General features: G+C 48.5%; 1 protein-coding gene across 7 annotated transcripts in view; it reads left to right on the forward strand.

The window, feature by feature from the left end:
* Positions 1 to 13692, forward strand: part of LOC134969764 (5-hydroxyisourate hydrolase-like) — a 91118-nt gene extending 77426 nt beyond the window's left edge. For 6 of the 7 annotated variants that reach the window (XM_063945928.1, XM_063945929.1, XM_063945927.1 and 3 more), the window contains exons 2-4: positions 9987 to 10123; positions 10432 to 10567; positions 13505 to 13692. In XM_063945928.1, the coding sequence (XP_063801998.1) occupies positions 9987 to 10123; positions 10432 to 10567; positions 13505 to 13594 (363 nt within the window). In that variant the 3' untranslated portion in view covers positions 13595 to 13692. The remainder of the gene's footprint in view (positions 1 to 9986; positions 10124 to 10431; positions 10568 to 13504) is intronic. The other variant, XM_063945925.1, reaches the window with a different exon arrangement.
* The last annotated feature ends 1438 nt before the right edge of the window (positions 13693 to 15130 follow it).

Below are 15130 nucleotides of genomic sequence, written 5' to 3' on the forward strand. Positions count from 1 at the left end.
TACAAGAGATCTTCCGACTCCACGGTCTTCCAGAAGAAATTATCTCAGATCGAGGAGTTCAATTCACAGCCAAATTCTGGCGAAGTTTATGTCAAGTCCTCCAAGTCAAGTTAAAGTTTTCCACGGCTTACCATCCTCAGACCAATGGTCAAACTGAGAGGGTGAATCAGGACTTGGAGGCCTTCCTCCGCATCTATGTGTCCTCCTCTCAAGATGACTGGGTTCAATTACTTCCCTGGGCCGAGTTCTGTCATAACAACCAGTATCATTCTTCATCTTCCTCAACACCATTCTTCACCAACTTTGGATTCCACCCTAAAGTCCCTGAGTTCCAACCGCTTCCAGCAACTTCTGTTCCCGCAGTGGATATCACCTTGCATCAGTTTGCCAATATCTGGAAGAGCGTACGATCAGCTCTGCTCAAGGCATCGTTCAGGTACAAGAAGTTTGCGGATAAGAAGCGTAGAGCAGTTCCTGCTCTCAAGGTGGGTGATCGGGTATGGTTATCCACGAAGAATTTGAGGTTAAGAGTTCCCAGTATGAAGTTTGCACCTCGCTACATCGGTCCTTTTAAAATTGATCAAGTCATCAATCCTGTTGCTTACAGACTCCAGTTACCTCCCTTCTTAAAAATACCCAGGACATTCCATGTTTCCCTGTTGAAACCGCTAATCTTGAATCGGTTTCATTCCTCACTTCCACCAACTCCGAAAGTCCAAACTCAACGAGGCGTTGAGTATGAAGTGGCCAAGATCCTGGACTCACGTCACCGTTACGGTCAACTTCAGTATCTCATTGACTGGAAGGGCTATGGTCCTGAAGAACGCTCTTGGACCAATGCCTCTGACGTCCATGCTCCTGCCTTGGTCCGAAATTTCCACGCAAAGTTTCCTTTAAAGCCTAAGAAGTGTCCTGGGGCCACTCCTAAAGGGGGGGGTGCTGTCACGATCCGGGTATCTGGATGCCATTACTTACCCTTCAGATGCCTCCTAAGGCGGGCTCAGCGTTCCAGGACCGGATTCCGCTGTTCCTGAGTTTCCACATGCAGAGTGGTCTTTTCATCAGCCGCGGCCTCCGCTGTGCCCGCGTGGTTAAATGTGCATCTATCAGCCTGGCGTCTCCTGTCTCCGGTGGCCGGCGCCGCCATTACTGTTTCCCAGACCACATGGATTACAAACCAAACTTCCCTCCAAGTGTCTGCATGGGCGCAGCCATCTTGGATTCTGTCATCTGATCATTTCCACCAATCTGCTGTCTGTGTTGTTGATTTGCATAATTGCCTAGCCAACCCCTTCCTTGCTGCAGGTATAAGTAAGCTGTACCTGAGCAAGGAAGACGTCAGTGCTTTGGTTGTCAAACCTAGTTCCTGTTTGTCTCTCTTCTATGATTGTCTTCCAGGTTCCAGCTCCTGTCTCAAGACTTCCACCATAGAGACCCGCACCAGCATTCCACCTGCGGTGTAGCCTGACTCTCCAATCCATTATGGATTCATCTGTTTCCAGCTACAACACTACCTGCTTCCAGCCTCAGCTTCCAGCAGAGTACAGCTTCCCTTAAAGGGCCGGTGTCCTTTCTACACTTTACCACTCTCCACCGGAATTATTATTTCTCCGCTCTCAAGTTCTACATTTCAGTTCACATTTCATCGCTCCCAAAGTTCATTTATTATTTAACTGGTTCCAGCCAGTATCCACTCCGTGCTAACAACAGTCTGGTTCCAGCCAGTATCCACAGCAGCTGTTTTACCTTCAGCAACCCAGCTCTTCCTGGAACACCAGCTGGTACAATCCTGGGTTATCTCCATTGCTACAGCCGGGCCTGGTAAGGACTTTCCATCTAGAAGATCATAAGAACTATCTCACACTACCAGTGCCCTGTGGCTCCTGCCATGCTGTAGTACTCAGGAACTGTATTTATTCTTTGCTGACTTTTACGTTTTCTTTTATTGCTGCTGTGATGCGGAGTTGTCATAATAAACATCATTGACTTTTATCTAAGTTGTCGTGGTCACGCCTTCGGGCAGTTATTATTCATGTTACTTACATGTCCAGGGGTCTGATACAACCTCCCAGGTTCCGGTACATCTCAGCCCCTACAACTGAGGCTGCCTCCCGTCAGCTCAGGCCCTCAGTTGTGACATAAATGAATCTAGCAATCTGAGTGTTATGGCAACAATGTGAGAGGGTATACAAAGAGTATGGGTGCCTTTTGTTGTGTACGCTTTTGGCGGCAAAAAAAATTCACAGACTTTTAAATAGCTTTTTTCCTGTTTATTTTACGGGTTCTACCAGCATCCCTACAAATCATACAGAGCAGACGTCATCTAATCAGCAAACAAGTAGGGTTTTCAGTCCAAGAAAAGGTTACGTAGGATACTTTCTGTCCACCCTTTTGCTGATAGATTAAGTCTGCTATGACCTGTTAGGCTGTGGGTATGTGGAAAACCGGACGGAGCCCCCAATTGATAATGCTGATTTATATACAAGAATGAAAAGCTATACTTTAAACACACTTTAAATACACTTTACCATGGAGCCGCTGCGGCCGCTATAATTAATACACATTCTACGTACTTTTTACGCTATTAGCGTACAGAGTCCCGTACCGTGTACGGACTTTGCGTACAAACGCCGCGCTGACGGTACAAAGTACACACAGCGCGTACACACCCAATGAATACACTTTAAACCTTTTACAGCAATGCAATGCGATAATAATACACTTTAAACCTTAGCAGGGAAAGGAAGACACGACACCAGATTGTAATTAAACCACTGGGTTCCGACACCACAGCGTATTATTGCTGAAAGGGGGTTTCAATACAACAGAATAATGGCTACAATCAATGGTACATACGTGAGTGGATTCGCCGCGCTACCCAGTCTGGTCCTCAGTCATCTGATAGATAACTTTGTGAGTCTTGTGAGAGACCAGGCCTGCAGCAGGCTCTCTTTATACAATTCTTCCAAAACTCAACACATTGAATACTGTAATCTCTTTGTCCATTGGACACAGGGATGGTCATTTACAGTACATGAGAGGTCATAGGTCGGTTTGAATAGGTGAGCGATGTCTGTTCCAACTGCTCTTGTGGGAGGTCTCTTCTGGATTCCCACTGCATACTTAATGTACAGTAAATACAGTTTATACTTATATTCTGCTCCTGCACATAACTATCCGCAGGAACATGCGATCTGCTGCAGACCAACACCGGAATATTACCCTTAAAATACCCTACAGCTGGATACCAAACACCACCTTATAACCTTAGTCTGTCCCCTCTTATCCTGTAAAGGTGAATCCCTTTGTTCTGAAACCATTTAAACTGCTGTAACTTGCTGCTGTGGTGCAGGGAGGCTATGTGTAAAATGTGCACTATTTGGATTAAATATGTAATGTGTTTTGATGGCTTTTCCATGCGTTCACAAACTCTACCGTAAATACTCATACCACGCGCTAATACGCAGGTCCGCGGGAGCGACCCTACGCAAATTGCGAATATGCGCACGCACGGCAGAGCAAGTACGCGCACGGAGGCCATCTGTGTGTAGTTTGTACGTAATGTGTGTACTGCAATATTTTTCGACTGACAACTACTATAGTGTATATGTCATAGTATACTACTACAGTGTGTATTGCATAGTATACTACTACAGCGTGTATTACATAGTACATTACTACAGCGTGTATTACATAGTATACTACTACAGTGTGTAATACATAGTATATTACTACAGTGTGTATTACACAGTATACTACTATAGTGAGTATTGCAAATGAAGAGAAGCAATAGGACACGAGGACATGCACTGAGACTGGAGGGGGGGAGGTTCAGGGGAAATTTGCGGAAAAATTATTTCACAGAAAGGGTAGTGGACAAGTGGAATAGCCTCCCATCAGAGGTGGTAGAGGCTAAGACAGTAGAGCAATTTAAACATGCATGGGATAGACATAAGGATATCCTTACAAAGAAATAAGGATCAAATAAGGTTAGTGATAAAAAATAATATAAAAAAAAAAAAGGGGGCAGACTAGATGGGCCAAGTGGTTCTTATCTGCCGACAAATTCTATGTTTCTCTATCGTCCTAGTGGATGCTGGGGTTCCTGAAAGGACCATGGGGAATAGCGGCTCCGCAGGAGACAGGGCACAAAAAGTAAAGCTTTTCCAGATCAGGTGGTGTGCACTGGCTCCTCCCCCTATGACCCTCCTCCAGACTCCAGTTAGATTTTTGTGCCCGGCCGAGAAGGGTGCAATCTAGGTGGCTCTCCTAAAGAGCTGCTTAGAGAAAGTTTAGCTTAGGTTTTTTATTTTACAGTGAGTCCTGCTGGCAACAGGATCACTGCAACGAGGGACTGAGGGGAGAAGAAGTGAACTCACCTGCGTGCAGGATGGATTGGCTTCTTGGCTACTGGACATTAGCTCCAGAGGGACGATCACAGGTACAGCCTGGATGGTCACCGGAGCCGCGCCGCCGGCCCCCTTGCAGATGCTGAAGTTAGAAGAGGTCCAGAATCGGCGGCTGAAGACTCTGACAGTCTTCTAAAGGTAGCGCACAGCACTGCAGCTGTGCGCCATTTTCCTCTCAGCACACTTCACACGCTGTCACTGAGGGTGCAGGGCGCTGGGGGGGGGCGCCCTGGGAGGCAAATGTAAACCTATATACTGGCTAAAAATACCTCACATATAGCCCCCAGAGGCTATATGGAGATATTTAACCCCTGCCAAACTTCACTAAAGAGCGGGAGACGAGCCCGCCGTAAAAGGGGCGGGGCCTATCTCCTCAGCACACAGCGCCATTTTTTCTCTCACAGAAAGGCTGGAGAGAAGGCTCCCAGGCTCTCCCCTGCACTGCACTACAGAAACAGGGTTTAAACAGAGAGGGGGGGCACAAATTGGCGATATAAATATATATATAAAGAAAACACTTATATAAGGTTGTCCCTATGTAATTATAGCGTTTTTTGGTGTGTGCTGGCAAACTCTCCCTCTGTCTCTCCAAAGGGCTAGTGGGGTCCTGTCCTCTGTCAGAGCATTCCAGGTGTGTGTGCTGTGTGTCGGTACGTGTGTGTCGACATGTATGAGGACGATGCTGGAGGAGGCGGAGAAATTGCCTGTAATGGTGATGTCACTCTCTAGGGAGTCGACACCGGAATGGATGGCTTATTTAGGGAATTACGTGAGAATGTCAACACGCTGCAAGGTCGGTTGACGACATGAGACGACCGACAAACAATTAGTAACGGTCCAGGCGTCTCGGAAACACCGTCAGGGTTTTTTTATAAAAAACGCCCATTTACCTCAGTCGGTCGACACAGACACAGACACGGACACTGAATCCAGTGTCGACGGTGAATAAACAAACGTATTCCTCATTAGGGCCACACGTTAAGGGCAATGAAGGAGCTGTTACATATTTCGGATACTACAAGTACCACAGAAAAGGGTATTATGTGGAAGTGAAAAAACTACCTGTAGTTTTTCCTGAATCAGATAAAATAAAATGAAGTGTGTGATGATGCGTGGGTTTACCCCGATAGCAAATATTGGCGTTATACCTTTTCCCGCCAGAAGTTAGGGCGCGTTGGGAAGCACCCATTAGGGTGGATAAGGCGCTCACACACTTATCAAGTGGCGTTACCGTCTCCAAATACGGCCGCCCTCAAGGAGCCAGCTGATAGGCAGCTGGAAAAATATCCTAAAAAGTATATACACACAGACGGTGGTTATACTGCGACCAGCGATCGCCATCAGCCTGGAGATGCAGTGCTGGGTTGGCTTGGTCGAATTCCCTGACTAAAAATATTTTATTGATATAGAGCATTTAATAGGATGCATTCTATATATATGTATGCGAGATGCACAGAGGGATATTTGCACTCTGGCATCAAGATAAGTGCGTTGTCCATATCTCCCAGAAGATGTCATGGACACGACAGTGGTCAGGTGATACAGATCCCATACGGCACATGGAAGTATTGCCGTATAAAGGGAAGGAGTTATTTGGGGTCGGTCCGTCGGACCTGGGGGCCACGGCCACAGCTGGGAAATCCAACCTTTTTACCCCAAGTTACATCTCAGCAGAAAAAGACACTGTCTTTTCAGCCTCAATCCTTCCGTTCCCATGTGGGCAAGCGGGCAAAAGGCCAGTCATATCTGCCCAGACATAGAGGAAAGGGAAGTAGACTGCAGCAGGCAGCCCCTTCCCAGGAAAAGAAGCCCTCCACCAGTGGGGGGGTAGTCTCAAGAGTCTCAGCGCGCAGTGGGATCACTCGCAAGTTGACCCCTAGATCATACAAGTATTATCCCAGGGGTACAGATTGGAGAGTCGAGACATTTTTTCCTCGCAGGTTCCTGAAGCCTGCTTTACCAACGGCTCCCTCCGACAAGGAGGCAGTATTGGGAAAAAATTCACAAGCTGTATTTCCAGCAGGTGATAATCAAAGTACCCCTCCTACAACAAGGAAAAGGGTATTAGTCCTCCACACTATATTGTGGTACTGAAGCCAGACGGCTTGGTGAGACATAGTCTAAATCTGAAATCTTTGAACACTTACATAAAAAGGTTCAAATCAAGATGGAGTCACTCAGAGCAGTGATAGAGAACCGGAAAAAAGGGGACTATATGGTGTCCCTGGACATCAAGGATTACCTCCATGTCCAAATTTGCCCTTCTCAACAAGGGTACCTCTGGTTCGTGATACAGAACTGTCAATATCAGTTTCAGACGCTGCCGTTGAATTATCCACGGCACCCCGGGCCTTTACCAAGGTAATGGCCGAAAAGATGATTCTTAAAAGAAGAAAGGCATCTAAATTATCCCTTACTTGGACGATATCCTGAAAGGGACAAGTTTCCAGAGAACAGTTGGAGGTCGGAAAAGAACTATCTAAAGTAGTTCTACGACAGCACGAGTGGATTCTAAATATTCCAAAAATCGCAGCTGTTTTCCGATGATACGTCTGCTGTTCCTAGGAATGATTCTGGGCATAGTCCAGAAAGAGGTATTTCTCCTGGAGGGGAAAGCCAGGGAGTTATCCGACCTAGTCAGAAACCTCCTAAATCCAGGCCAAGTATCAGTGCATCAATGCACAGGAGTCCTGGGAAAAATGGTGGCTTCTTACGAAGCGATTCCATTCGGCAGATCTCACGCAAAAACTTTTCAGGGGGATTTGCTGGACGAATGGTCCGGATCGCATTTTCAGATGCATCAGCGGATAACCCTGTCTCCAAGGACAAGGGTGTCTCTTCTGTGGGGGCTGCAGAGTGCTCATCTTCTAGAGGGCAGCACATTCAGCATTCAGGACTGTGTTCTGGTGACCACGGATGCCAGCCTGAGAGGCTGGGGAACAGTCACACAAGGAAGAAATTTCCAAGGAAGTGTGGTCAAGTCTGGAGATTTCTCTCCACATGAATATACTGGAGCTAAGGGCAATTTACGATGCTCTGAGCCTAGGAAGACCTCTGCTTCAAAGTCAACCGGTGCTGATCCAGTAGGACATCATCATGGCAGTCGCCCACGTAAACAGACGGGGCGGCACAAGAAGCAGGAGGGCAATGACAGCAAGGATTCTTCGCTGGGCGAAAGATCATGTGATAACACTGTCAGCAGTGTTCATTCCGGGAGTGGACAACTAGGAAGATTTCCTCAGCATAAATGAATTCCACCCGGAAAAGTGGGAACTTCATCTGGAAGTTTCCACATGTTTGTAAACCGTTGGGAAAGACCAAAGGTGGTTATGATGGCGTCCCACATGAAGCGCCAGGTCTAGAGACCCTCAGGCAATAGCTGGGACGCTCTGGTAACACCGTGGGTGTACCAGTCGGTGTATGTGTTCCCTCCTCGGCCTTTCATACCCAGTGTATGGAGAATGATAGGAAGGAGAGGAGTAAGAACTATACTCGGGGTTCCGGTTTGGGCCAAGAAGAACTTGGTACCCGGAACTTCAAGAGATACTAGAAAGGATCTTGATTCAGCAAGAATCATGTCTGTTCCATGACTTACCGCAGCTGCGTTGACGCCAGGGCGGGTGAACGCCGGATCCTAAGGGAAAAAGGCATTCCGGAAGAGGTCATCCCTACCCTGGTCAGAGCCAGGAAGGAGGTGACCGCACAACATTATCACCGCTTAGGTGAAAATATGTTCCATGGTGTGAGGCCAGGAAGGCTCCACGGAAGAATTTCAACTAGGTTAATTCCTACATTTCCTGCAAGCAGGAGTGTATATGGGTCTCAAATTGGGGTCCATTACGGTTCAAATTTCGACCGGTCGATTTTCTTCCAGAAAGAAATTGGCTTCAGTTCCTGAAGTCCAGAAGTTGTTAAGGGAGTACTGCATATACAACCCCTTTTTGATGTCTCCAGTGGCACTGGGCGATCTCAACGTAGTTTGGGATTCCTAAAATCACATTGTTTTAAACAACTCAAATCTGTGGATTTGATATATCTCACATGGAAAGTGACCATGCTGTTGGTCCTGGCCTCGGCCAGGCGAGTGTCAGAATTGGCGGCTTTATCTCACAAAGCCATATCTGATTGTCCATTCGGACAGAGCAAAGCTGTGGACTCGTCCCCAGTTTCTCCCTAAGGTGGTGTCAGCGTTTCACCTGAACCAGCTTATTGTGGTGCCTGCGGCTACTAGGGACTTGGAGGACTCCAAGTTGCTGGATGTTGTCAGGACCCTGAAAATATAGTTTCCAGGTCGGCTGGAGTCAGGAAATCTGACTTGCTGTTTATCCTGTATGCACCCAACAAGCTGGGTGCTCCTGCTTCTAAGCAGACTATTGCTCGTTGGATTTGTAGTACAATTCAGCTTGCACATTCTGTGGCAGGCTTGCCACAGCAAAAAATATGTAAATGCCCATTCCACAAGGAAGGTGGGCTCATCTTGGGCGGCTGCCCGAGGGGTCTCGGCATTACAACTCTGCCGAGCAGCTACGTGGTCGGGGGAGAACACGTTTGTAAAATTTTACAAATTTGATACCCTGGCAAAAGAGGACCTGGAGTTCTCTCATTCGGTGCTGCAGAGTCATCCGCACTCTCCCGCCCGTTTGGGAGCTTTGGTATAATCCCCATGGTCCTTTCAGGAACCCCAGCATCCACTAGGACGATAGAGAAAATAAGAATTTACTTACCGATAATTCTATTTCTCGGAGTCCGTAGTGGATGCTGGGCGCCCATCCCAAGTGCGGATTATTCTGCAATACTTGTACATAGTTATTGTTACAAAAATCGGGTTATTGTTGTAGGAAGCCGTCTTTCAGAGGCTCCCTTTGTTATCATACTGTTAACTGGGTTTAGATCACAAGTTGTACGGTGTGATTGGTGTGGCTGGTATGAGTCTTACCCGGGATTCAAAATCCTCCCTTATTGTGTACGCTCGTCCGGGCACAGTACCTAACTGGAGTCTGGAGGAGGGTCATAGGGGGAGGAGCCAGTGCACACCACCTGATCTGGAAAAGCTTTACTTTTTGTGCCCTGTCTCCTGCGGAGCCGCTATTCCCCATGGTCCTTTCAGGAACCCCAGCATCCACTACGGACTCCGAGAAATAGAATTATCGGTAAGTAAATTCTTATTTTCTATGTTTCTATAGTACTAGAGTGTGTATTAGTATACTACTATAGTGTGTATTACATAGTATACTACTATAGTGTGTATTACATAGTATAGTACTACAGTGTGTATTACATAATATACTACTACAGTGTGTAATACATAGTATATTACTACAGTGTGTATTACACAGTATACTACTATATTGAGTATTGCATAGTATAGTACTAGAGTGTGTATTACATAGTATACTACTACAGTGTGTATTACATAGTATACTACTACAGTGCGTATTACACAGTATACTACTATAGTGTGTATTGCATAGTGTAGTACTAGAGTAGTGTGTTTAATGTTACACAATGCTTATTTATATGAAATGATAGTTACAGTGTGTACTTCCCTAACCCATCACATGTTATTATCTCTTGCAGGAAATGCATGGGGGCAGTGAGAGCTTGCTGACCACGCATGTCCTAAACTCAGCTCAGGGCATCCCCGCCAGGGGCTTAACGCTGACCTTGTCCAAGCATGACGCCTGCCACGCAAAGTGGGTGCAAGTGAGCAGGAGGTGGGTGCTGTTTTTATATACTAAAAAATGTCTATATACAGTAAAGTTTTGAATAGTACATAAGGTGGGGGTGAAAGGGGAGTGGAGGGGCACCCGGCCTGGCTGCAGGACTGTACCTGACAGCAGAACACACTGAACGGCCAGAGGTGAGCAATAAGCTCCGCAGCCATCTCCAGTATGAAGTAGAATGTATTTTCCGGTAGGATGCCTCTAAGGCAGCCCCACAGGTTCCAGCGCCCCAGGCAGCTGCCTGATGCAGGGCCGGCCCTGCCTGTACAGATGACCACACAAATCTTTCTTTTATACAGTGTCACTAATGAGGACGGCCGCTGTCCCGGGCTCCTGCGCGGAGAGCATCTTACCGCCGGTACGTTCCAGCTGCGGTTTGATACCGGGGACTACTGGAAGAAAATGCAACAAGAGAGCTTTTACCCTTATGTAGAGGTATCTTCTGTTATAGAGCGGTAACGCTAAGTGCTTCATTTACACGTCTCCCTGTTACCTAGTGTATAAATGAGGACTTTATATGGACGCAGTCATCATTATCCACGTTACGCCGACACAGGGGTCATCATGTGCGACGATCACACGCAGTCATCATTATCCACGTTACGCTGATACAGCTGCATGCCCACTGCACATATATGCACGCCCGCTTCCTGTGACTGCACACACATGCATGCCCCCTTCCTGTGACTGCACGCCCACTGCACAGATAGGCACACCCACTTCCTGTGACTGCACACTCACTGCACACATATGCACGCCTGCTTCCTGTGACTGCACGCCTACTGCACACACAGGCACACCCACTTCCTGTGACTGCACACTCACTGCACACATATGCACGCCTGCTTCCTGTGACTGCACACACATGCATGCCCGTTTCCTGTGACTGTACGCCCACTGCAGACATAGGCAAACCCACTTCCTGTGACTGCACACATATGCACACCTGCTTCCTGTGACTACAGGCCTACAGCACACATAGGCACACCCACTTCCTGTGACTGCAGACCCACTGCATACATATGCACGCCTGCTAGCTATGACTGCGCGCCTACTGCACACATAGGCACACCCATTTTCCTGTGACTGCAGACCCACTGCACACATATGCACGCCTGCTTCCTGTGACTACAGACCCACTGCACACATATGCACGCCTGCTTCCTGTGACTGCACGTCTACTGCACACATAGGCACACCCACTTCCTGTGACTGCACACATATGCACACCTGCTTCCTGTGACTACAGGCCTACAGCACACATATGCACACCCACTTCCTGTGACTACAGACCCACTGCACACATATGCACGCCTGCTTCCTGTGACTGCACTCCTACTGCACACATAGGCACACCCACTTCCTGTGACTGCACACACATGCACGCCTGCTTCCTGTGGCTGCACACTCACTGCACACATATGCACGCCTGCTTCCTGCGACTGCACACACATGCATGCCCGTTTCCTGTGACTGTACGCCCACTGCGCACACAGGCACACCCACTTCCTGCGACTGCACACTCACTGCACACATATGCACGCCTGCTTCCTGTGACTGCTCGCCTACTGCACACACAGGCACACCCACTTCCTGTGACTGCACGCCTACTGCACACATATGCATGGCCGATTCCTGCGACTGTATGCCCACTGCACACCCACTTCCTGTGACTGCACACTCACTTCACACATATCCACGCCTGCTTCCTGTGACTGCTCGCCTACTGCACACATAGGCACACCCACTTCCTGTGACTGCACGCCTACTGCACACATATGCACGCCCGCTTCCTGTGACTGCACGCCTACTGCACACATATGCACGCCCGCTTCCTGTGACTGCACGCCTACTGCACACATATGCACGCCCGCTTCCTGTGACTGCACGCCTACTGCACACATAGGCACACCCACTTCCTGTGACTGCACGCCTACTGCACACATATGCACGCCCGCTTCCTGTGACTACAGGCCTACAGCACACATAGGCACACCCACTTCCTGTGACTGCAGACCCACTGCACACATATGCACGCCTGCTTCCTGTGACTACAGACCCACTGCACACATATGCACGCCTGCTTCCTGTGACTACAGACCCACTGCACACATATGCACGCCTGCTTCCTGTGACTGCACGTCTACTGCACACATAGGCACACCCACTTCCTGTGACTGCACACTCACTTCACACATATCCACGCCTGCTTCCTGTGACTGCTCGCCTACTGCACACATAGGCACACCCACTTCCTGTGACTGCACGCCTACTGCACACATATGCACGCCCGCTTCCTGTGACTCCACGCCTACTGCACACATATGCACGCCCGCTTCCTGTGACTGCACGCCTACTGCACACATATGCACGCCCGCTTCCTGTGACTGCACGCCTACTGCACACATATGCACGCCCGCTTCCTGTGACTGCACGCCTACTGCACACATAGGCACACCCACTTCCTGTGACTGCACGCCTACTGCACACATATGCACGCCCGCTTCCTGTGACTGCACGCCTACTGCACACATATGCACGTCCACTTCCTGTGACTCCACGCCTACTGCACACATATGCACGCCCGCTTCCTGTGACTGCACGCCTGCTGCACACATATGCACGTCCACTTCCTGTGACTCCACGCCTACTGCACACATATGCACGCCCGCTTCCTGTGACTCCACGCCTACTGCACACATATGCACGCCCGCTTCCTGTGACTGCACGCCTACTGCACACATATGCACGCCCGCTTCCTGTGACTGCACGCCTACTGCACACATATGCACGCCCGCTTCCTGTGACTGCACGCCTACTGCACACATATGCACGCCCGCTTCCTGTGACTCCACGCCTACTGCACACATATGCACGCCCGCTTCCTGTGACTGCACGCCTACTGCACACATATGCACGCCCGCTTCCTGTGACTGCACGCCTACTGCACACATATGCACGCCCGCTTCCTCTGACTGCACGCCTGCTGCACACATATGCACGCCCGCTTCCTCTGACTGCACGCCTGCTGCACACATATGCACGCCCGCTTCCTGTGACTGCACGCCCACTGCACACATATGCACGCCCACTTCCTGTGACTGCACGCCACCTGCACACACATGCACGCCCGATTCCTGCGGATGTACACCCACTGCACACCCACGCCCTGCCCCAGTCTCACACCCATAGCCAGACTGACTCTGGATAAGCCCCTATATACCGTAGAGATAAATGCTTAGTGTGCGAGGTCTGGCAAAATAAAGGCGACACTGTTCGGAACCCATTTCGGTGGCCCCAATACAGTAGAAAGAGCGAGCTAATGTGACCCTACAGAATGACAGGTTATTCTTTCTTATCGTCTTATTATAGATTGTTTTCACCATCACAGACCCAAAACAGAAGTACCACGTTCCTCTCCTGCTCAGTCCATTTTCCTACACCACCTACAGGGGGAACTAAAGAGTTGCTGCTGCAGTTGTGCTGATCCAAATCTAGTGTCCAGAAGTAATTCCCGGTATTTCTCTGGTTTCTTATAATAAAACTCATTTGATATGAAATTTGGGGTCTGTGGTTTGTTTAGGGTCAGATGAATAAGTATGATCAGCCCATGGGGTGTATAATGCGTATCTGCCCCACCCACCAGTAATGGAATTGCCCTTCATTTAGAGTATTTAGAGTATTTTAAAGGGAATGTAACCGTACAAGGGTAAGCGTAATACTGTATCCTGCGGCACCCGTGAGTTTTCTGCCATTTAGCAGCTAGAATGTAAGCGCCAATAATTTATAAGGAAAGGTCAACTTGCCGACGAGCCCTCACTGACCTGTGACCATTTTGTAGCCCCCACACCGGACCTGAGAGTTATTCCGCGCTCTCCCATTATTAGGTACCAGGTGCTGCCCATGGGCCGTCCAGTCCTCAGCCCTCATCGAGCACCGATGATTCCTAATCATCGATGGTTTATGGCCGATGTTGCGTGCTTTTGACATCGATGGGAGAGAAATTATACATAATAAAGGAGCGCTTGTAACTAAAATATGTTTGAACGCTCATACCTGTAAATAAGAATGCGTTTAGTATAATGTAGACAGCTCTGTTGAGTGACAATTTTTGCTGGAGTATTATGTAGGAGTACTGAGGGTTCTGATATAGAGTCCAGGTATTTCTCACCATCGGTGGTTGTGAAGGGCTTCCTGTGCCTCTTAGACAGAAAACATAGAAAGTCAGTTCGGTGGAAGAGAACCAGATGGTTTCCCTTAATCAATGGCACGGGTGTGGTATGGAGGATCAACCATACTTAGGTTGACAGTAACTAGGTCGACAAGGATTCTAGGTCGACAGGGTTTCTGCGCTCGGTAGAGGTTACTATTCCCAATCGTAGTCCGCGTGGATCATTAAGTATAAAAAAGTTTTTTTTTAAAAATGTGAAAAACTCATGTCGACCTTTTGACCTGTCGTAGTTACTGTTGACCTAGAGACTGGATACCCAATGGCACAGTATAAACAAATATGTTTAAAATATTTTTGCAATGTCCCGGGACTCGGAGCATAGACCTGCCCCTGACACCTTCGAAGCCCCGCCCCCAGGCTGTAATTGGCCCGCAGGTCAGTCACTGAAACAACAGGGATGACCATCGATGAGTGAAACCATTGATGGTCTCACATAGCATAGTTGGTGACCATCAATGGCCACTCAGTTTTGTCATCGATGGTGAACACACACACATCAAACAGACTGGGTTGACACAGATGGGGTAGAAAGTGAACGTGGGCCACAGACGGCTTAGGATGAGAGTTTGCTGGGTTTGGTGAAGAAGTGGGTCTTGAGAGCCCATTAGAAGTTTTGTAGAGAAGTGGAGAGTCTGAGCGGAAGAGGTAGGGAATTCCAGAGGTAGGGAGTAACAAGTACAAAATATTGAAGGTAAGAGTGGGAGGAGGTAACCAGTCAGCAGGAGAGACGGTGTGTATTAGCGGAGAAGAGGACGGGTGGGAGTGTA

This window comes from Pseudophryne corroboree, chromosome 11 (assembly GCF_028390025.1).
Source record: "Pseudophryne corroboree isolate aPseCor3 chromosome 11, aPseCor3.hap2, whole genome shotgun sequence".
Taxonomy (NCBI): Eukaryota; Metazoa; Chordata; class Amphibia; order Anura; family Myobatrachidae; genus Pseudophryne; species Pseudophryne corroboree.